The 20,185-nt window shown below is 43.2% G+C and overlaps 1 protein-coding gene across 1 annotated transcript; it reads left to right on the top strand.

Moving 5' to 3' along the window:
• The first annotated feature begins 1,875 nt into the window (after positions 1 to 1,875).
• On the top strand, positions 1,876 to 12,943 carry LOC133215876 (ovoinhibitor-like). The gene is made up of 16 exons (XM_061360206.1): positions 1,876 to 2,031; positions 2,813 to 2,832; positions 3,640 to 3,776; positions 3,942 to 4,002; positions 4,523 to 4,656; positions 5,114 to 5,174; positions 6,173 to 6,309; positions 6,743 to 6,803; positions 7,591 to 7,727; positions 8,175 to 8,235; positions 9,383 to 9,516; positions 9,590 to 9,650; positions 11,249 to 11,385; positions 11,761 to 11,821; positions 12,149 to 12,264; positions 12,754 to 12,943. The coding sequence occupies exons 1-16, from the start codon at positions 1,890 to 1,892 to the stop codon at positions 12,797 to 12,799; spliced, it is 1,506 nt and encodes a 501-aa protein (XP_061216190.1). The 5' UTR covers positions 1,876 to 1,889; the 3' UTR covers positions 12,800 to 12,943.
• Positions 12,944 to 20,185: the final 7,242 nt, after the last annotated feature.

Below are 20,185 nucleotides of genomic sequence, written 5' to 3'. Positions count from 1 at the left end.
ATCTTCCTTGTGCACAGGGCAGAAGCCCAAAACAGAGCCTTGGCTGACGTGAAGGACAGCAGGCACATTCTATAGCTGTGGTGATATATTCTAGATCCCAGTTCCCACTCTAGATCCTTGATGGGTGTTTGCTCTTCCATCCCTTTAATCTGTCTTCTATTGCAAACTATTCCCCAAATTTAATAACTTAGCCGGAAGAGAATGACTTTGATCTTGACAGAACATGCTGAGTCAATCTATTTTAACTGCAGATTTGGTTTGCAAATAACATCTCCTTTCTGATAAGGTTCAGGTGTCATCTCTGTGGACACTGGCAGGAATTTGCTTGACCATGACAGCTTTTACAGAGTTTGGCAATTAAGTTGCCAAGATACGTTTTCTTCAGCTAGGAAGCATTAATGGATGGTAATCTTGGCTGGAATAAGTCCTTAGAGATGGATATTGTAATCAGAATGAACAGAGGTCTTTATAGGTGAGGCCTGCATTAGTCTAAAGGTCTGGAGCCATTGACACTTGGTGGAAATGAAATAAGGGACAGGGCAGGAGGCGCTGGGGCTGAATATCAGGGAGAAGAAATGAAAACAAGATAGACAAAGAGAGATCTTTCTAATGTCACTAGAGACGAACATAGCTGGAAATGCTGGTATGTGGGGATACTTCAGTTTTGCAGATGCACACTGCAAGCTACTAATATTAGCAGAGCTCCTGGGTGTGAAAGCAAATCAAATTTTCCACTAGGTAATCCCCAAAATCATGTTATTGTGGATTTACTTTTCAAGTAAGAAAAATGTTGAAAGTGCCCTTCTCCTAGAAAATAAAACTGGGATGATTCAACATGAGCTCACTGTGTTTAAATTATGTCAAAAAATAGGTCTGTAAGTAAGGATTTTGATTAACAAGTACAGAATTTGAAAGGTTAATAGTGAGAAATTTGTAGAATTTAGGATTTGGATTAAGAAGCCTGGGATTGAGACCAATCCAAAAAATAAATTCCAAAAAAAAAAAAGAAGTGTTCAGGACCAAGCCAAGTTCCGTTACTTTAATAGTGGGCAAACCTTCAGGAGAAGTTTGAAGAAAACTGAAGATGTAAAGCATAAAGGGATAATGTACACAATGAATTTTCAGGAAGGAAACCATGCGTGGGCTAATATCAATCTTTGCAAAGCTGGCTGACTTCCTAGATAAAGGAAATACAGTACATCTAGTCTATGCAAACATCAAGAGCATTTGGCCTGCTGCCCTGTGGGATGGCGTCACTGAAGCTTGGCAAGGTGGGTCAGGAACTGGCCATGGGGGTGGTGGCAGCAGATGAGTGGAGGGTACCATGACAGTTAGCAGGGAACAGCCAAAAAAGATGGATTTTAGGAACAAACTTATTATTTTTGCTCCTTGCTGTAGTACAGAAAAAGCTGGCAGAACACTGCTGAGGTTTTTAAAACAGAAGAGCAGGATTTCTCCTGCAGAGCACAGGGTGACCTTCTGGGCTGAAATTGCCTGGGCTCAAACTGGGATGAAATACTGCAACGGAGAGTACAAAATCGTGTTCTGAGGTTAAGTAATGAGGGGTTTGGCTATCGGCTGGCAGCTCAGTTGAAAACTATAGAGGAGTAGAATTGCATTTACCCAGTTGCAGGTTTGATGTGAGCCTGCCATGTGCTGCAGCTGTGCAAGGGGCAGCCTAGGGATGGGGCAGACCTGTTCAAGAGGAGAGGCATCCTGGCACGTTCCACACTCCCCTCAAGTCACACAAAAGGCCCCTTCCTGGTATACGTGCTTGTGTCAATCATTAGCTAGAAATCTAGGGCTGGGTAAATATATTTTTTGGCTTTGACTGATGATGACAGGCTTGGAGCATTACCTAATAAGGTGGGACCACTTGGTATCGTGGCATGCTATATATTCCTGTTCCTACCTGCAATCTTCCTCTCCCACACAGACAGCTAGCAGGCTGCAGTGGAGAGGTATCTCTGCCTGCCATGAAGATATCAGGGGTTTTTGTGAAGGCTGCTTTGGCCCTTTGTTGCTGCTTAGGTGAGTATTTCCTGTGATATTGCAGAGATCGATATAGCTGAGTCAGAGCTGAATTTTCATTTCTGTAAAAGCATTTGGGTCTTGTAATGTGGAGGAGAACCTTTATTTCATGAAGAAATATTCTTCCTGAGAGACTGTAGCAAGAAGTTAGACTCCAAGAATGAGGTTTCAGCAAACTTCATACAGATGACTGTTCATCTTCTTGGTTTGTAGGAGCAAATAGCTGAAGAAGCAGTTGTAGTGCGGGGCAGCAGCTTGTACATGGGAGTACTGTGTATAAGGGCAAAGTAAAACTGTTAAAAACAGCATCATTATCCAATACAAATGCAGACTGTAACCTCTAGGATTGTTCTCTAAGTTTACTATGCCCACCCCTGGTAACTGAGAAGCATGTGTTTGGAGATGGACAATGCCAGTGGTCAGCAGTTATCTTAAACACAAATGTCCGAACTTTTTGAAGTTTAATATAAAAAGTATCTTAGAAAGGGTTAAAAATTCATGAGTACTGAACTTAAAGTACCTGTACGGCTTCCCTGTAGCATCTTAGGGATGGATTAATATGTGTGCTTTCCCCTGTTTAATTTCCCTTTGAAAGTACAATGGAACTCTTAATGCATGCTGTGACTGTTTAGTGGCATAATGTGAATCTCCATATTTTACTAAACCCAAATAAATTAGTCAGAAACAGTCACTGAATTTAACAGTTTAATTAAAATATTTACATAGACCTTCTCTGCATATCAATAATTTGATTTTTTTTCCCCCCATTATTTTCATTCAGAGATTGCCTTTGGAGTTCAGGTGAGCTACAGATTTATTTATTCTCTTCTATTGCAGGTTTCTGGCAAAATAGAAACAGTATGTAAATACCTGATGAGCAAGTGGATTAAATGTAATGCAAATTAGATTGTTCAAATAATATTTGCCGTGATTGGATGCTATTGGCAATTCATCAGAAATATCCCCTCCTTTCTTTTTTTTTCCCTAGTATTTTCAGTTAATTAAATAAAATTAAGAAAGTGGGAATTAATTATACAATCCTATTCTGTTAACTCTTAGACATAATGTAATTACTCCAAGCCAAAGGCAGTAGGTTACCTCCTCATGAGGAATACTGCCTTAAGATGATATGCTTGAAAGCATCAGACACTGATTCTGAGCATTTTTTCTATACAGTAAGACCTGCAAAACTGTGTTCTCTGCATAGGTTTGCTGTACCTACGTCACAGAGAGGAAAACAGCAGGGTCTGCATGATGGATTTATCTGTAGGTTCTTCCCACGCAGTTACAAGACTCCTATAACTCACCAGGGAGTGCAGCAAGATTTGAAGTGATCAGAATCTGAGCTGAGGGGCTCTGGCATACAGCTGGGCTCCCAATTATCACCTGCCTTCGTTAGGCACTGTCTCACCCACAGCGATCCTTCCTCCATGCCCAGACCTGGCAGGAAAGCTTAATCAGAACCTTCCTTAGATTCACTCCTCCTGACTGCCTGAGCACGTTCAAAATAACATCTCTTACTTACCCTGTCAGGAGCTGTGGGTGCTGTGCTGTGGTGTGGGAGGCTGAGGGAGTCAGCACTAGGCTGATTCTATGCTGCTTCCCCAGGTTGATTGCAACCAGTTTCCTCATGGTGTTGGTGAGGATGGGACAGTCTGGGTAGCTTGCCCAAGGAACATAAAGCCAGTCTGTGGCACTGATGGTACCACGTACAGCAACGAGTGTGGGATCTGCTTCCACAACCAGTGAGTATTGCTGGAAACCTAGCAGAAGCCTCAGGGCAAGGGGCTCAAGGTAAAGATGGCAGCTTCACACACTGGGCAGAGAGTGTGAGTTAGAAGCTGCGTGCTGACACTACTGGCCTCAAGATGATGCTCTGTAATCCCTGACACAGGTCTGCTTTCTTCTAGTAAACACAATGACAGTGTGGAGAAGGCATATGATGGAGAATGTGAGCAGAGACCTATTACGGTAAGTTCATGGAAGTCTTCAGCTGGTTGTAAAAGGGGATGGTTCAAACATGACACAAAAGGAAAACAGAACATGCACACCTAGTCTGTATAGCCCAAAGGGAGCAGGCATCTGATGATAATCAAAGCTGAGAGGGTTTTTTATGGGGTATCTGGTACCATGTCTCTGTGCTTTTCTAACTCAGACTTCTAGCCTCTGTAACTGGGAACGAAACCAAAATGTTGTGTTGTCTGAAGGCTGGATCTCACCACCTGAATAGCTCTAGCAGTATCTTATGTAGGGCCTCACAAAACCCAAATCACAGTGCTTGCTGTGCCTTTTTTCTTTTTCAGCAGGAGAGCATTCCTGACTTCTGCTTCCATGCATCCATGACTCTGGCTTCTGTTTTTGTTAGTGGAATTAGTTTGATGCTGGATTGGTTCCCAAAGACAGAGGGAGAGTAAGCAGACTCTGTAGGAGTGTTATATCTTTATATAAAAAATGTAGACTTATTTCTTCTGTATTCCTGCTCTTTTTACAGATAGACTGCAGTAAGTACCGAAGCAGTGTAGTAGATGGTCAAGTCCTGGTAGCATGCCCAATGATACTGACACCAGTCTGTGGCTCAGATAGCCTCACCTATGACAACGAATGTGGAATCTGTGCCTATAATGCGTAAGTTTTGTGCATAGAATGTCCTTGTGGATAATCAGTGATAGTTAAGGCTCTCAGAAACAGTTCTGTAAAACACTGGCCTGTCTTAAGGCAAGTGTCTCTGTAGGTTTCCTTGGAGCCGGCTCCTTGTAATTCTCCAGACAGCCCGAGTTTTCTTCTACATTTTCTGTCTGTGCTCATGAGGGGAATCATAAAAGAAGCAGAGAACAACCAGCAGAGCCAGGAACACATCAAAGTGTTACTTGTAACACCTAATTATACTCCTAGCACTTGATTACTGTGTGATATGGAAATACTGTGCATTTACTGATACCATCTGTGTGGTGCATTCAGACAAGTCAAGCAGTTGTAGTGACCCACAAGGCAGGTGGGACCTTCCTTTCTTGTCCCAGTGCCTAGAGTGTTACAGGGAAAGTTATTCTCAAGGCTTCCTAACCAAAGCATTCCTTTCTTTCAGAGAATATCAGACCAACATTACCAAACTGTATGATGGAGAATGCAAGCCTGAGATTGTAAGTGCAATAGAAGTCATCTCTTAGGGCTGCTGATAGAATTCTGATAACCCCACAGATTTCCCTAGGAAGAAAGAGGTCCATACGACAAGGCCTACGAGGGTCCCAATCCACGCTTTGGTTTTCTGCACAGTGAGGGTGGATTTTGCACCCTCCCTGCTCCAAAGAGAGCATTACCCCATATATATCACCCCCAAAATGATGGAGGATAAAGGAGATGGGTATGAAATGGGAAGCTGCAGTGCTGCAGAGCACACTTCCTTTTTACTAAACTGGCTTTTGTGCCCAGCAGAAGGGGAGGCCCAAGATTTCAATTGCCAAAATGCTGTGCAGGTTGTCAGTTTTCTCTCTGGAGATTACAGGAATTGCAACAGGGAATCAGAGCTCCCATGCTGGGTGCTTTCACAGACATAATGAGACTCACAAGAGCACTAAGTATACATATTTATAGAGTATAGTTTATTGTATATTCATATGAGATCCACATTCTGGTGCCTCAGGAAGAGAAGCTTCTATACCAGCACCAAAATTCTGGGATGTAGAAAGTCCATTCTCCAGTTTAGAAATAATCATATTTTATATATACTTCCAAACTTTGTGCTTAACTACAAGGAATCCAAACTAATAAGTAATTCTAGAGCTGGAGAAATGGGGATAAACGCAACACAAACCAAAACAGTATTAGACAGGCTTCCAGCTGGTGAAAAACATTTCCCCCTAAATCCAAGGCAGCTTTTTTTCATGAGAATGGGTTTGAAATTTTGTACGTCTTTCTACCTGAAGGATTCTTTCTCCAACATATTCATTTTTCTTGGCTGCTAGAGAACTGGGGTAATATTCAGAAAGCTCCTTTCTGATTGAAGATTTAGCTTCACTATATCAGAGCTTTGTCCTGTTGCAGAAACAATGGTGGCTATGATATGGAATGAAAAGGTTAAAGTTTAGCATCAACTTTTCTTGCACAGCAAGGGCTCAACCAGAGCCAATTCTCCTTATTTTGACAGATTGACTGCAGTAAGTACCCAACAATGATCAATGAAGATGGCACTGTATTAGTATCCTGCCCAAAGATCCTGAGTCCAGTCTGCGGCACAGATGGTGTTACATATGATAATGAATGTGGAATCTGTGCCTACAATGGGTAAGTGCAATATGCAGAGCACTCCTCCTAAGTAGCCAGCAATGCTTTGCAGTCCTGAGACCATTCATCTCTATTTGTGCTTATCCTTATTTCTTCAGATCTCTTAGAAATTGGATTGGTTCTGGATTTACTTTGAGTTTTCTTATGGTACCTTCTTTGATCTCATGAGGGGGTACCTTCAGGAGTCAGATATCAGCTCCTTGGATTAGCCTTTGGGCTGGGCAGTGACTGAGTTGAGGAAGGAATAATTCAGAATATTGCTTTAAATTGCATGTTATGAGAAGATGTGATAAGCTTGTTAATGATTAAAGTGATGAAGCTATTCTGGTACACTCCTAAAGAGTTAGAAGCTGTGGTTTGCTTCATTTTGTATGTGACTTTGAACAACAGGTTAAGTATTTAGCTCCTCAACTTTACTGCTTCCCTCTTCCAGAGAACACAGCACCCATGTTAGCAAGAAGCATAATGGAAAATGCAGACAGGAGACTTCTGAGGTAAGTATTCAATATAAAGCATATTTCTCCTTTCGGCCCTATCAACTGAAAGGTTTACTGAGGCTACATCTATTCTGAAAGTGATCTGGCCCGAAGTCTGGCTTTCTCCCCTTATATTAAGTCTTGTCAATACCTTGTGTTGAGGATGCCTACAGATCCCATCTGTCCTGGGGCAGGTGTCCTTTGGGCCCTCCTTGCCTGCACAGCCCTGGCAAATGAGCTGTATGGGAGCTATGCACAGAGTTTTCATTACAAGTTCATACCTACAACCTTTGGGGTGGGGATATATTCTGGTACATGGAGTACACATGAAGTTTTGATCTGAGTGTATATAACAGAGAAGTTCCAGAGCTGGTGTCTAGAACATGGCAGCACATATATGTGGAAGTTGGTCAGTTTGGGCTTAGATCTTCCTTTGAGGATGCTCTTGAAATGCATTGTCAGCAAAGTTCAAATTCCATCACTATTTTGGTGTTTTGTTTTTATCTATAGTGTGGAATGAAAAGGGGACTTTTTCTCTTTTCTTTTCTGGCATATCTTGCATGTGGGATTGACTGAGATACCCACCCGAGTGATTTCACATCTCCCAAACTATGCAGTGCTGTGCAGTCCCCTCTGTGCGTGAGAGGATTCATGCAGAACTGACTCAGCCTGCTTTTGAGAGAACTGAGTCGTAGCACTAGTGTTGTCTCAGCATCCCAGCTTGAAAGACCTGGCAGGACATTACGTGGTGGTTTTTCTCAGAGAACAAAGACTTCCCTGGGTTTCACACTCCTCCTTTTTGTAGATCGATTGCAGTCAGTACCCATCAAGAATATATGAGGATGGTAAAGCCCGAATACGCTGTCCAAGGACCCTGCTCCCAGTCTGCGGCACAGACGGATTCACTTATGACAATGAATGTGGCGTCTGTGCCCATAACCTGTGAGTACTGTACATAGGACTCTATTTTGGAGTCACTAGGCATGATTAGTGTTCAGGAGGCTTTTCTTTTGATACCAACATAGCTCTATGTATGTTTCTGTTTCCCTTTCACCTTGTGAAGACCCTGTCACTGTGTTTTTTTTCTCTGATGCTGTTTGTGCTCCTTGTGAAAGCTGTGGGCTAGCCATCTCTCAGTCTGGGTACACTATGAAGGCTCTGGTATTTGGGTGGAGAAAAGAGTGGATGGGGGTGCTACATAGCACGCAGTGAGAAGACCTGATAGGTCTGTTACTGCTTGGGATTGCACATACTAATGAGCGGGAGAGGTCGGTTCATTAGGCAATCAGATGCTTCCTTTATCATATATATTTGATTATGAGTTTGGTTTGCTTTCTGTGGCACGAGGCTTAGCTGATGAACACACTAACATCAACTTCTCCCTTTCAGAGAACAAGGGACTAACGTTAAGAAAAGCCATGAGGGAAGGTGCACGGCAGAAAGTACTCCTGTAAGTGTAACTGGCTGTAAAATACCCATCATCTCCTACTCCCTCTCCAGCCTCCGAGAGACCCTGGCTGGGCTCGGTGCAGCCGCAGTGCTCCTGGATGCACCTAACGGTGATGCACAGGGCTCATGATGGCGCTGCGGTTCTCCCTGACCACTCACAGTGGCTGCTGCCAAGACGCTGTACATGAGGGCAAGAGAGAACGGGAACAGGCCAGGACTTCAGAAACAAAATGTCCCAGTGCTGCAGATCCCTGCACAGAAATCATCAGAGGCAGCCCTTTTTAGCACAGTAAGAAAGGAAGACAGAAGGCTGTGCTGGATGTCAGTGTATTCATTTGGTGCTAGGATTCCCATTGCACTAGACAGGCAGGTTAAAATATTCCTCATGCCCTGGTTGGCCAGGAAAAATCTGCTCTCAGGTATGGATGCAAAAATAGCTTTATTATCCTGCACAGTAACAATACATGCTGATAATATTTCAACACACTTATTCTGCTTATGCAGAGCAGCTCTAAAGCACCAGAAATAATTTCATGCGTCCTGAGGGACTGCAATATATTTTCTATACTAAAGACACATTGTTAAGATGCTGTCTTTAATTTGCTCTTGGACCACATGGGAAATATGGGTAATAAGAGACACTGCACTGGAGAAACTAGGCAAAATGACAGTGAAGTGTCAGTGATGCTTAGCTCGTGTAGACCGACTTCCAAAGAGTTGGTCTGTTTATCCTCAGATATTTAAAATGTTAGACTTTATATACCATAAATTAAATATTTCAGCAAGTGCTGGTGAAACAGTTCTTGCTGCTGCTATGAAAAAGCGGAAACAAAATCTCAGATTTAGTTAACTGTGACTTAATGTCAAACATTTTAAACCAGATTCTTTGGGTTAAATTATTGTTTAAAAAACTTGCATGTGAGCTACTGGAGGGAAAAGAATCTTTTTGGCCAGCTTTTCCTCTCCTCCCTCTGGTAGCAGGCAATACCAAACCCAGCTACAATTACTTAATTCATTTATAATGGAAGACTGAACTTAAAACCCCTCTGATTTTCTGGCAGAAGCCTTTAAAATCTGGATGAGCAGGGTGGACAGACTGCAGATGAGGGACTCTTCCATCTCCCAGCATTGTTACTTTCTCTCTCCAGGTTGACTGCAGCCCATACCTGAGTGGTGCCGAAAGCGGGGGAGCCATTGCAGCCTGCCCCTTAATCCTGCGTGAGATCTGTGGGACAGATGGTGTCACCTACAGCAACGACTGTTCGCTGTGTGCCCATAATGTGTAAGCCTGGAGGTGACCCCTGAGATGTCAACAGAGTGCCTTTGAGCATTTCTAACTCTGCTTTCTTTTCCAGCGAATTTTCAGCTAATGTTGCAAAGAAGCATGATGGAAGGTGCGTAGAAGAAGTTCCCCAAGTAAGTAAAATGTAAAGAAAACCAAGAATAACATAATGGTTTGAGTTGGAAGGGACCTTAAAGATCATCTAATTCCAACCCCTTCCACTAGACCAGGTTGCTCCAAGCTCCATCCAGCCTGGCTTTGAACACTGCCAGTAACAGGGCAGCCTCAGCTTCTCTGGGCACTCTGTGCCAGCGCTTCACCACCCTCATAGTGAAAATTTCTTCCTAATTTCTAATATAAATCTCCCCTCTTTCAATTTAAAGCTGTTCCCCCTGTGTCCTGTCACTACATGCCTTGTCAAAAGTCCCTCTCCGTATTTCTTGAGGTCCCTTTTAGGCACTTACATACCCTGCGTGCCCCTTTAGATACTTCAGGTGTAGCCCTTTAGGTACTAAGAGCTTGAGTGGAGGCTGATTGCATAACTTCAATAAATGCTTGCTGGTTTTGGTGATGTAGCCTTCACTTGGTGTCGCAGCTTCTGCTGTCCTTCCTTCTGAGAGTGAATATCACTCTCCCAGCAGTAGGAACATTGTGTGCTTCCTGCACGCAGTCAAAAACAGAAAGGGGAGACGACAGGTGAGGAATGACTTATGAGACAGGTAGCATGAATGATTTAAGGCTTTACAAGAAGACATCCTTTTCCCACAGCAGTCTATCATAGCTGCCACCGGAACTGAGCAGTCTGTTCTGGCAATACAGGAGGGGGATGCAGAGGACCCAGGGTATCTGGTGCCTTCTGGAAGCTTGCATTTTACAAAAGGATGTTCTGCAAAGATTAGAAAATTGCCTGTGTTTTGCATGCTGATACCTAATGTACCGGGGCATTCAAACCACTTTCTGTTTTTTTATTGTAAATGCAATGTAATCTAATGTATACCAACAATGAATCTTGTAAAAATACCAGTTTAACTATATTTGGCCAGCTCTAAACTATCTACACTCTCTGGGGAACTGAAGAACAAAGCCATATCATTAGCATGTGTTTGAAAGAGTCAACAGCCCAAGTCAGATATTTCATTTCTATGCAAACAAACTATGAAATGTCATTCCTTTGTTTCCTGAATATGCTCTGTGCTCAGACTGGGTGAGATACATAAATCAGGAAGGAAGAGCTCACACTGGAGAAACTGGGAGTGTTAAGTACAAGGCCAGTTCTGCAACTGGTGTAAATCAGCTTCAGCTGCTGTCAGTCCTGTTGGCAGATTTCAACACTTGGAGCCATCCTGTTGCAACAAAAGGCCTGTCAGCACATCTGGTCCATTCTTGTGGGCCATGAAAAACACCTTGGTCACAGTCGGCCCTCTTGCAGGATGTACATAAATCATGCCATTTTGATTTGCAGATTATTTTTGAGCTGCATTTTGCAATATCCTATTATGTTGGTTCAGCTAAGTATAGGGACATCAAGATAAAAACAAAGCTGAATGAGTAATGTCTACCTCCAAGCCTTGATTCAGTCTTCTCCAGCGTAAGACTATGAAAGGAAATTGCTAGTTTTCCATGAAGAATGACTTAATGTATAACCATAATTTGTCCTGTGGCAGACACCACAGAGGGCAGAGGCATAAGCATGGGGGTTACACAGAGCTGAGCCTGTGTCTTTGCTCCCCAGCTTGACTGCAGCCAGTACCGAGTTTCCACGATGGATGATGGCAGCCAGCTGATGGCCTGCACCATGATCTATGATCCTGTCTGTGGCACTGATGGTGTCACTTATGCCAGCGAGTGTACGCTGTGTGCCAGCAATCTGTAAGTAGTCATTCCCCCTGGGGGATTCACAATGGTAGTTGTTGGATCTGTAATGTCAAGTAATGTGCAAGGGCTCCCCCTAAAGCCCTGTGCTGGATTGGTCTACCCCCATTTTCCTGCTTCCCCTGGTTGGTGTTTGACATGGGTTTTCAATCCCAGAGCCCCACAGAGGGAGACACATCAGCTGGGAAGAATGTTATTCCAGAAGACACATGCCTGGTCCATAAGGGCATGTTCTTGTCAGTGATGTGTAGGCAGTGCTAAGCTAGTTTATCTGAAAATCTCCTGTGTGCACTGTGTAGGAGTGAGGTTTGTTCTTGCACTGTGGTTGTAATGGGGAAGGTTGTGGCTAACAATGGTTTCTCTTTCCTCCAGGGAGCGTCAGGCCATTGTTGGCAAAAGAAAGAACGGACGCTGTGAAGAAGATATTACAAAAGTGAGTGGGAAAGGATGAGAACTAAGAGTGAGGTTCAGTGCCTGCTACACTCATGGGGGACTGTCCTCTGCTCTGAGTTAGGAATTGGGGTAGTGGTGGTGTCCTTACTGGTCATAACCAATATCTGCTCCATTGCTCTGTAACAGTGCAGAAAAAGATGTGGCACTGAGCAGGAATAGTAAAAGATTGCATCTGCTACCAAGGGGAAACTGAGTTTGCTATTATGATGTTACAGTTTAATTTCTCAGTGGGGTATCATTCCTTATGCTGGGGGGGACGGGACGTGGTTTCCTCGCAGCTAAATTCATGTCTATTTTCTGTGTGCAGGAGCATTGCAAGGACTTCCAACAGCCCTCTTCTATGTGTACCATGGAATATGTAGCCCACTGTGGCTCTGATGGCAAAACATACAGCAACAAATGTTTATTCTGCAATGCCTACCTGTACGTACAAGAGTAAAACTCTTCCTCTCATGATCAATTCCTATACCTGCTATGAGTGTAGGGCTGTTTCCATATGGGTTTTTGACTAACTGCTTATGGGCATATACTGAGTATTTCTGATGCACCATGAGTTGTTCAAGGACATGGGTGTTTTTGCATTTTAAGGGAAAACACAAAGGGCCCGTTTCTGTGATCTGTATGCGGCTTCCCGTTTGTTAACTTGAAAGATATTTTACTCATTTTCGTCAGCATGTAATCTTCCCCACAAGCTTATCAGGGCATGTGGAAAGTACTTCACCGAACCAATTGGATTGTATCAAATGTGTGAAACTATTCATCTTTCCGTTAATGATAATAATGAAAAGGCTTTTGAGACTGTTCTTTATCTATAGTCAATACTAAGCTAACACTTGGGCCAGTGAATGAAGAACAGGGTTTCATCACTGAATATGCTCTGTGTCTAATCCTCCTCTTTCCTTTTCTCACCAGGGAAAGCAATAGGACTCTGAACCTCATGAGTATGACTGAATGCTGAGTGTGTGCTGAAGTCCAGCCCAGGAAGACAAACTCCCTTGCATGTGACTGCCTACAGGCTGATCTTCCCCAACAGCTTTCCTTCAGTTTGTCTCGTTTCCTTAGGTCCTGAGACACTTCTTCAATAAACTCACTTTGCAACATTTCTCCCTGTTAATTCCATGTCTCATTCCTTTTGCCCCTTTCCTTCCCTAACTTGGTGCATCTAGTGGTCCATGTGTATTTTTCTATTGATATCCTGCTCTATCAAACATTGTGGGTAAATATTTTCCTGCCATGTGACAGTGTAATCCCTGCTCTAGTGAAGGCCTGACCTCCCTTGGAGCTCCCAGGCACTTCCTTACTCTTCAGAGTCTCTTTGTCAGTATTAGTTTCATACAAACATTAATATTTCTGTCTGACCTGATCATGGACTTCATAGTGCAAGGAGGTGTTTATCTCAAGGCCATGGTCCACATTCTCCACAGGGCAATGTCTAGGATGTGGGTGGTGGTTTACTCTCAAGAAGAGCCCTTTCTTGCTGTGGACTAGAAAGGGAACCTGGCTGGTCCTGGCTTCCACTGCTTGTGCAGCCTGTCTCATGGAAGAGGCAGCAGCCTCTCTCCACTGAATTTGTCCTCAGTGTCAAGTGCTGTTATAGGATATAATCTGCAGGAAGGGAATGTCAAGATTCCTCCAGGGTCACAGACAGCAGAAGTGTCCACTCACAAAGTGTCTTGATTTATTAATGCAACAGAATACCTTCAGGACTGGTGGGCAGAAAACACACCTGGGGTGGGGGACAGCCCTGGTACACCACTGCAGCTCTTTGACTTCTAAACCCATTCAGGAAGGAAAAAGGTGCAGAGGTTCACTCGTGACCAGTTTTAATTCAATATGTAACAAGTCATAGAAAAGCGGTTCTGCCTGATAGTCATGTTTTGTCTACTTTTTTAAGGCCAAGGAGCTCAGGACCTGGTGATATAATTGATGTCGCTTTGGTGTCTGTATTGATGTCAGGGAGTTAGGGGGATATAGAGGCTGCCCTTCATCTGTTGGCAGCATAGTTATACATCTACTACAAGTACCTTTACACCAGATCATCAAAGCTATTACAAATCCAGTATTTCAGGATTAAAAGACTTCTTCTGGACTACAGCTAATGCTTTCCTGATTCAATGTCGATTGTAGTTTACTAGAGAATAACACAATTATTTGGATTGGTTTGGAAAGTCACTCTTTGAATTGTCGGGCTAGAAGAATAGGCTGAAGGCAAGTGTTCCTGACTTGGAGATACTGTGGGTACTGTACCAGGGAATGAGGCCATAGTACCTCTTTGCTATTAGTGTCTGTGGCTGGAAAGTACTTTTTGAGACGATTTGCAGCTAACAATGGCTTATTGTACTTCTTTTGGGTCTGTGTCCTAATGCAAACACTCCTTTGGTTTATATAACCTTTTTGCCATTTTCAGTCAAGTTGTTTTTGCAGAACATGCTGCTTTAGTCTTGTTTGAGTGTTACTTGGTTACCCTCAGGGATAAGACCTGAGTAATTTTTTTATTGTGGACTTTGGCAGACTTTCACTTGGACTTAGTGCTGACTGCTGGCTTTCGCAAGCCTTTGCAGTAAAGCTGTCAAGATCCAACTGAATAGCATTAGCTGGGCACAGCCATGGCAAAGCCTCCTCTGTGGAGCTCATTGTCTGGTGACACCAAAGGCAAACACGAACTCAGGGAGGTATAATGTTGAGACTAAGTCAGAGCAACCCAGGGAAGAGACCAAAGTAGTAATTAGACAGAGGTTTCCATGCAGTATTCACCAGTAGGTTTCGTGTAAAAGTACATAATGGAATAAATCACTAAAACTGGGCCAGAAAATGAGAAAAGCCTGACACTGGAGTTTAAATATCCCTCAGGCTCAGGGGGTGTTATATGAAGCAATATAACTATAAAAGTAGGGCAGCCTTCTTCTCGGGGACAGAGCTGTTTTCTGTGCCTTGGAGTTGTTTTTCAGCTGTTGCAGGGTTACTTACTGAGTGTGTGCTAATTAGATGATTTCTTTTTGCTTTGTGTTGGAACTGGCCTCAAGTTCCACCAAGGGAGGTTTAGATCGTATATTAGGAAAAATTTCTTCACTGAAAGGGGTGTCAACCATTGGTACAAGCTGCCCAGGGAAGTGGTTGAGTCCCCACCCCTGGAGGTATTTAAAAGACTTGTAGATGTGGCACTCGGGAGCATTATTTAGTGGTGGACTTGGCTGAACTCAATGTTCTTAAAGGTCTTTTCCAATGCAAATTGATTCTATGACAAGGAAGCAAGGGTCAGGCAAAGACAATCGCATTCAAGAGGAAGCTCTGAATTTTTGTGGTTTAGGAGAGAGGTAGGACAATGCCAGGTTCAAAGTGCCACTAGGAGACTTGAAAGGTGCTTCTGAGGTGTGGTTGAGTGAGTTGGATGCCTGTTTGTTCATAGCTAGAGGAATGCCTGGATAGATGGACAAACAGAGATTACTGTGCTGGGGAGCACCAAGAGATCATCTCATGAGTTCAGCGCTTGCCAGACTGCAAATATAGTTAGTAACTGTCTCCACTATAACGCCGACAGATGCTTTGGTGCTGCTTAGCCCACTGCTCCATTTCTTCTTGGGTGCACAATGCTGCAAAACCCCAAGGCTGACTTTCTTAGTCACCTCAGACAAAAGCCTGAGCAGCTTCAAAATGGTCAGGTTACTCTCAAAACCCATTCGCTTCTCATGATAGGAAAGCCTGTATTTTAACTTGGAAAGAGGCACTAAAAGGATCAGACACAATCATGGATTTAGTCCTGCTTCAGTGAACTCTTCTTTCTGCACTCTTTTCATGAACAGAACTAGCTGTAGGTGCAGTCTTATATCCTCAGTCAAGGCTGCAGGGAAGGATCCAGCTCCACACACTGCCTTGCAGCCACTACCGCAGCTCTGGATAGCAGTGACCAAGCCACGTCAAGGGCTGATGAACTTTGCTGTATTTTCATCCAAGGTCCAACCTCAGGATTTGTGACCTGTGAATGCACCTGTACATATTACAGAGGCAATATTTTAAAAATATAAATGTTCTCTCTCCTTCCTTGTTTGTCTTGGTTACCTTTATAGCCTTATCAATGTCTTTTGGAATCCACAGTCATTTTTCTTGCAGCACAAAGAGGAGGAAGAATGAGGTGAATCATTGAAATCTTGATTGATAAGTGGGATTTAGAAAACAATACTCAGTCTTTTCATATGGAGCCAAAAGATTTTTTCCATTATTTATCAGCACTCGCCTATCTGTGACTTGAAAAAGAACCCAACAAACAACAACTTTTCCTTGATAGTGTCTGTACCTAAACTTCAGTCAAACACTTGAGCAAAAATTCTATGCCTTTCAAAACTATGTCTGCTGATTTACCTTGTTTTAGCTTTTTTTTTATATGCTGCTTTTTCTAGAGAGGCATGCAGATGGGCCTGGATACTCTGTCAGTCTCTTGAGTGGTGCTTGAGAGTGACAAGGCTCATCCCACTGATATTTTAATGTTCTTTTTTTCAGAATAATATCTAAATGGGGTGGTTTTTACCACTTTTATAACTCCATGTTCCTCAAAACAAAAGAAATACAGAAATAATTATACAAACTCATTGTGTCAGTTGCACAGGTTTATTTAACTGTCTGACAGCAAAGAAAATACTCTGGGAATTGGAAAGATTTCCTCAGACCTCTCTATTTAAAGAAATATAATCCTGGTATCCACTTGTTTCATCCATCAATACAGTCACACTCAGAAATGTTCATTCTCTTGCTGTAATTTAATGTTTGATACAATTTTATTTGATTCTTTGCCGTGCTCTGGTCTCCAGTTGTGTGCTCTCTGCTGATCAATGAGCAGATACGGGAAAAGCAGACAGCAGCCGTGGAAAGGAGCCTGTTTCCAGCTGGCAGACATCCACTCTGCTTACGAAGGTTTTCCAGATTCTCACCAGCTGAGGTGCAGCCCCGTAAGTTTAAACATACTGTGAATTTGCAAACAAAGAGCATTTGCATAGCGTGATGCTTCCTGCGTATTTGTCTTTCATAGAAGTGAAACCTGAATTTCATTCAAGCCCCCTGAATAATGAGGAACGTTTGAAAATGTATTGCTTTAAGCTATTCTACTCTGCTCCCTTTAAAGCACAGCCCTGGAGGCACTGCTGAGGATGGCCAGTTTGGGCCCCCTGGCCAGGCGCTGGAGCAGATCTGTGGCACAGATGGTCTCACTTACACCAGTGAATGTGGGATCTGTGCCCATAATGTGTCAGTCTGATGGAAAGAACGTGCTTTCCGAGTGACAGTCCCCTAGCCCCTGGCCTCTCCCTGTCCTTTTCCAATTTATCCTCTTTTTTTCCCTTTTCACTCGCTGTTTGCTTGGAGGAAAATCATGAAGATTTACTGGAGAAAACAGTCAAAGAAAATAGCTGGAGTGGAAATCCAAATGATGCAGTATATTCAGATGGCACAGGTTTGTTGACTGGTAGGACTATAATAGCCAGAGACAGTATAACCACTTCATTGCTGGTGGTTAACTCAGATGAACTCTCCTTCCCTTGCATTATTTGGGAGTTTTATTTACGTTCCCAGCACCCATCCCCCTTTGGGAAAATGGTCATACTGTCTCTAATATCAGACTTTTCCTTCTTCAGGGAACATGGCACACCCAGAGCCTCAGGAACAGCAGTCATTCCAGTGACTAAGAAGGCAGGCAAACTAAGAAGCAGCCTGATCTCCCATTGCTCTCTGTGGCATCATCCCAAATAATGTTAGTCGGATGCTGAGCAGGCAGCATACGATTGGACGCAAGTGATGCATATACCTTCTGTTGACATTTTCTTTGGCAGGGATTTAACGCTAGCTTTCTAATAATGCCATTCTCCACAGGCTGCACTCCAATGTATGAAGAGAAGGATGGCAAAAAGATGCAAAATATGAGTCAAGTAGGAGAAATATTTCTTTGCTATGCAAGCATGCACAAGCAGCCTTCACTGACAGCATCAGGACAGTGCAGCATAACCTGTTTCAAGACCAGAAAAGGAGACACACAAAACATTTGCAGGTATTAGTGTGTTCTGCTCTGCTGAGATAAGAATTTTTGTCAGGTTGCAAATGGGGCATGGTGCACAAGCCAGGGAACGTAGGAGCCATATGATCATGTATTAAGTAAATAACTGCATTACTTTGCTAGTGTAATAGTTTAGAGGTGGTAGAAGTCCTGCTATTTACCTCAATTTCTGTGAAATAGTAAAATCCTGTAATTTGGCAGCATGCTGTTTTCTGTCAGAACCAACTCTGCTTCACCCATGTCCAGCTGCGAAGAATCAGCCAGTGGTCTCATTAAAGCTCAACTCTGCAAAATAAGTGAAACTGTTGCCCTTTATTTTGATGTTAATAATGAAGGAAAAAATGCTCAGTGGTTATGATGCTAATAGTCCTTCAGCTGTAGAAACACTTTCCATCCAATACCTCCTATTCCAGCCAAGCTTGCAAGTTACAGCACCATTATGCATTCTGTCTCTCACCCTCTTCTCCCTTTCCCATAGGGGAGAGCAGTGGATTTTCATTCTTAGCCTATTGCACACCTATCCCTCAGAAACAAAATCCCTTCTTGCTGCTTTATTTGCAAGATCTGTCTTCAAAAGCAAACCACCATTCCTCCCAAATCCCACAGTTGTTCTTGGTGTTTTCTCCCCATAAATGAAAGCAACCACCTTCATTTGTCTTTTCTGAACATTGTTTCTTGTATGAATTTTTGCTAGTTTGTTGGTTGATGAGATCTGGGAACATGTTTTTGTTTGATGCTCTACTTGCTCCTTTTCTTCATTGCCTTGTCCCTTGGTTTCACATGGAGAGAAAACTTTGCCTGGGGATGCAATCCATTGGTGTTTCTTGGGGCAGTTAATAGGCAGTGATGCCTCCAGGTTACTGTAGGAGCAGTGGATTAGCACCTCCAGAACAGCTTTGCTGTCCCTGTTGCTCCCTCCCATATGAGGTTTGTTCAGGGGAACACACTCTTGGAATGTTTATCTAACTTAAGAACCACTTCAGAATAATTTCTCTCTCATACATGTCATTAGCTGTGTATAGATTTCTTCTCCTTTAGCTCCCTCAAGTTGGACAGAGCCTCAGCTCACCCTGTCCTGAGCTTGCATGAAGAAGGTTCCAAACTGTTGAGGAGCTACAGGCTCATGGGGATCTTATTCAAAGACCTGGGGCTGTGAAAAGGGTACAAAAGCCCTGAGTCCAAGGCTTTGGACATTTACTCAAGGAAATTCTTCCTCGGTTACTTACTGTTCCAAATAGAGCTCAGAAAAATTGCTATTCTAGTCCTCCTGACCTCTGATAGAGAGCATAAAAGGAAACTATGACTTGTTTACAGCCAGACCTCCTCAGAATGAACAGACTTGGTGTTTTACTTACCAAGAGGAGGGAGATGTAAACATCAAAGGTTAATTACCCTCTTGTCAAGAACACTTTGTGGTCTTTAGACATGTCTGTCAATCTTGGGAAACAGAACTGAGGGGAGTGAGCACTGAAGGCATGTTCCTATGATAAATTAATGAGGCTTGGCAGCTCGCTGTGAAGAGGTGATTCCTGTGCTTAATAGGAGACTATAACCTGTCTCCCCAGCCAGCCTTAGCACAGCATTCGTACTGCAGTTGCATCTGGGATGCTCATCCCTCTGTAAACAAGCTCTTGATTGCAGCTGTCCAGGGATCAAGTGATCTTCCTTGAAGCCTTCATGTTCCTCTTTGCTGCTCAGTGGCATGCAGCAATTGCTCATCCCAACTATACTGAATTACTTTTTCCAGCCCTGATAGTTAGTCAATTAAAATATCTTCTGCCTGTAAGCTTCTCATGGCAATGACACTGTTTGGTGGCTTGTGTAGCTGTCTGGAATCCAAAAGACACAGCCACGATCCCCCTGTCGTGTGCTATTCTGATGATGTGCGTGCTGCTAGATGTCTGGTAGCTTGAAAATGCCTCATCTGCTGTCCTTTAGAGACGTGTTCAACTATTCCCCTGGTTTATATAACCTCAAAGTAATTTGCTTTCATGGCAGAAATGCTTATTCATTCTATTTTAACTGTTCATTGAGTTATAAATAATGTCTCCTTGCAGATAAGAATTTATTGACCTTTTATTTTTTTTTTTTCCTGCCTTCAGAAGATTTTTCTCCTGACCCCAGCTACTGAAGGAGCCCTTCCCAGCCTTAGCAATGAAGTTGCCAGATTAACTTTCTCCTGCCAGGCAGCCATGAATGGTGTCAATCCCAGGCTGACTGTGACTTCCCACAGCCACCTCCTCATTGTTTCTGCTTGGGCTGTGGCAAAGACAAAACGAGCACTCACTGAGGCACAGCTGAGATCAC

Source organism: Neopsephotus bourkii, unplaced genomic scaffold (assembly GCF_033783945.1).
Source record: "Neopsephotus bourkii isolate Nb327-2 ecotype Australia unplaced genomic scaffold, CSIRO-AGI_Nbou_v1 NB_1016, whole genome shotgun sequence".
Lineage (NCBI taxonomy): Eukaryota > Metazoa > Chordata > Aves > Psittaciformes > Psittacidae > Neopsephotus > Neopsephotus bourkii.
This window is presented reverse-complemented; position numbering and strand designations above follow the sequence as displayed.

Excerpts from the sequence above, each read along its gene's own strand:
- LOC133215876 (XM_061360206.1), top strand. The coding sequence starts at position 1,890 with ATGCTATATATTCCTGTTCCTACCTGCAATCTTCCTCTCCCACACAGA. Across the intron at positions 8,236-9,382 it reads GCACGGCAGAAAGTACTCCT|GTTGACTGCAGCCCATACCT; the intron begins GTAAGTGTAACT and ends TTCTCTCTCCAG. Across the intron at positions 11,822-12,148 it reads GTGAAGAAGATATTACAAAA|GAGCATTGCAAGGACTTCCA; the intron begins GTGAGTGGGAAA and ends TTCTGTGTGCAG.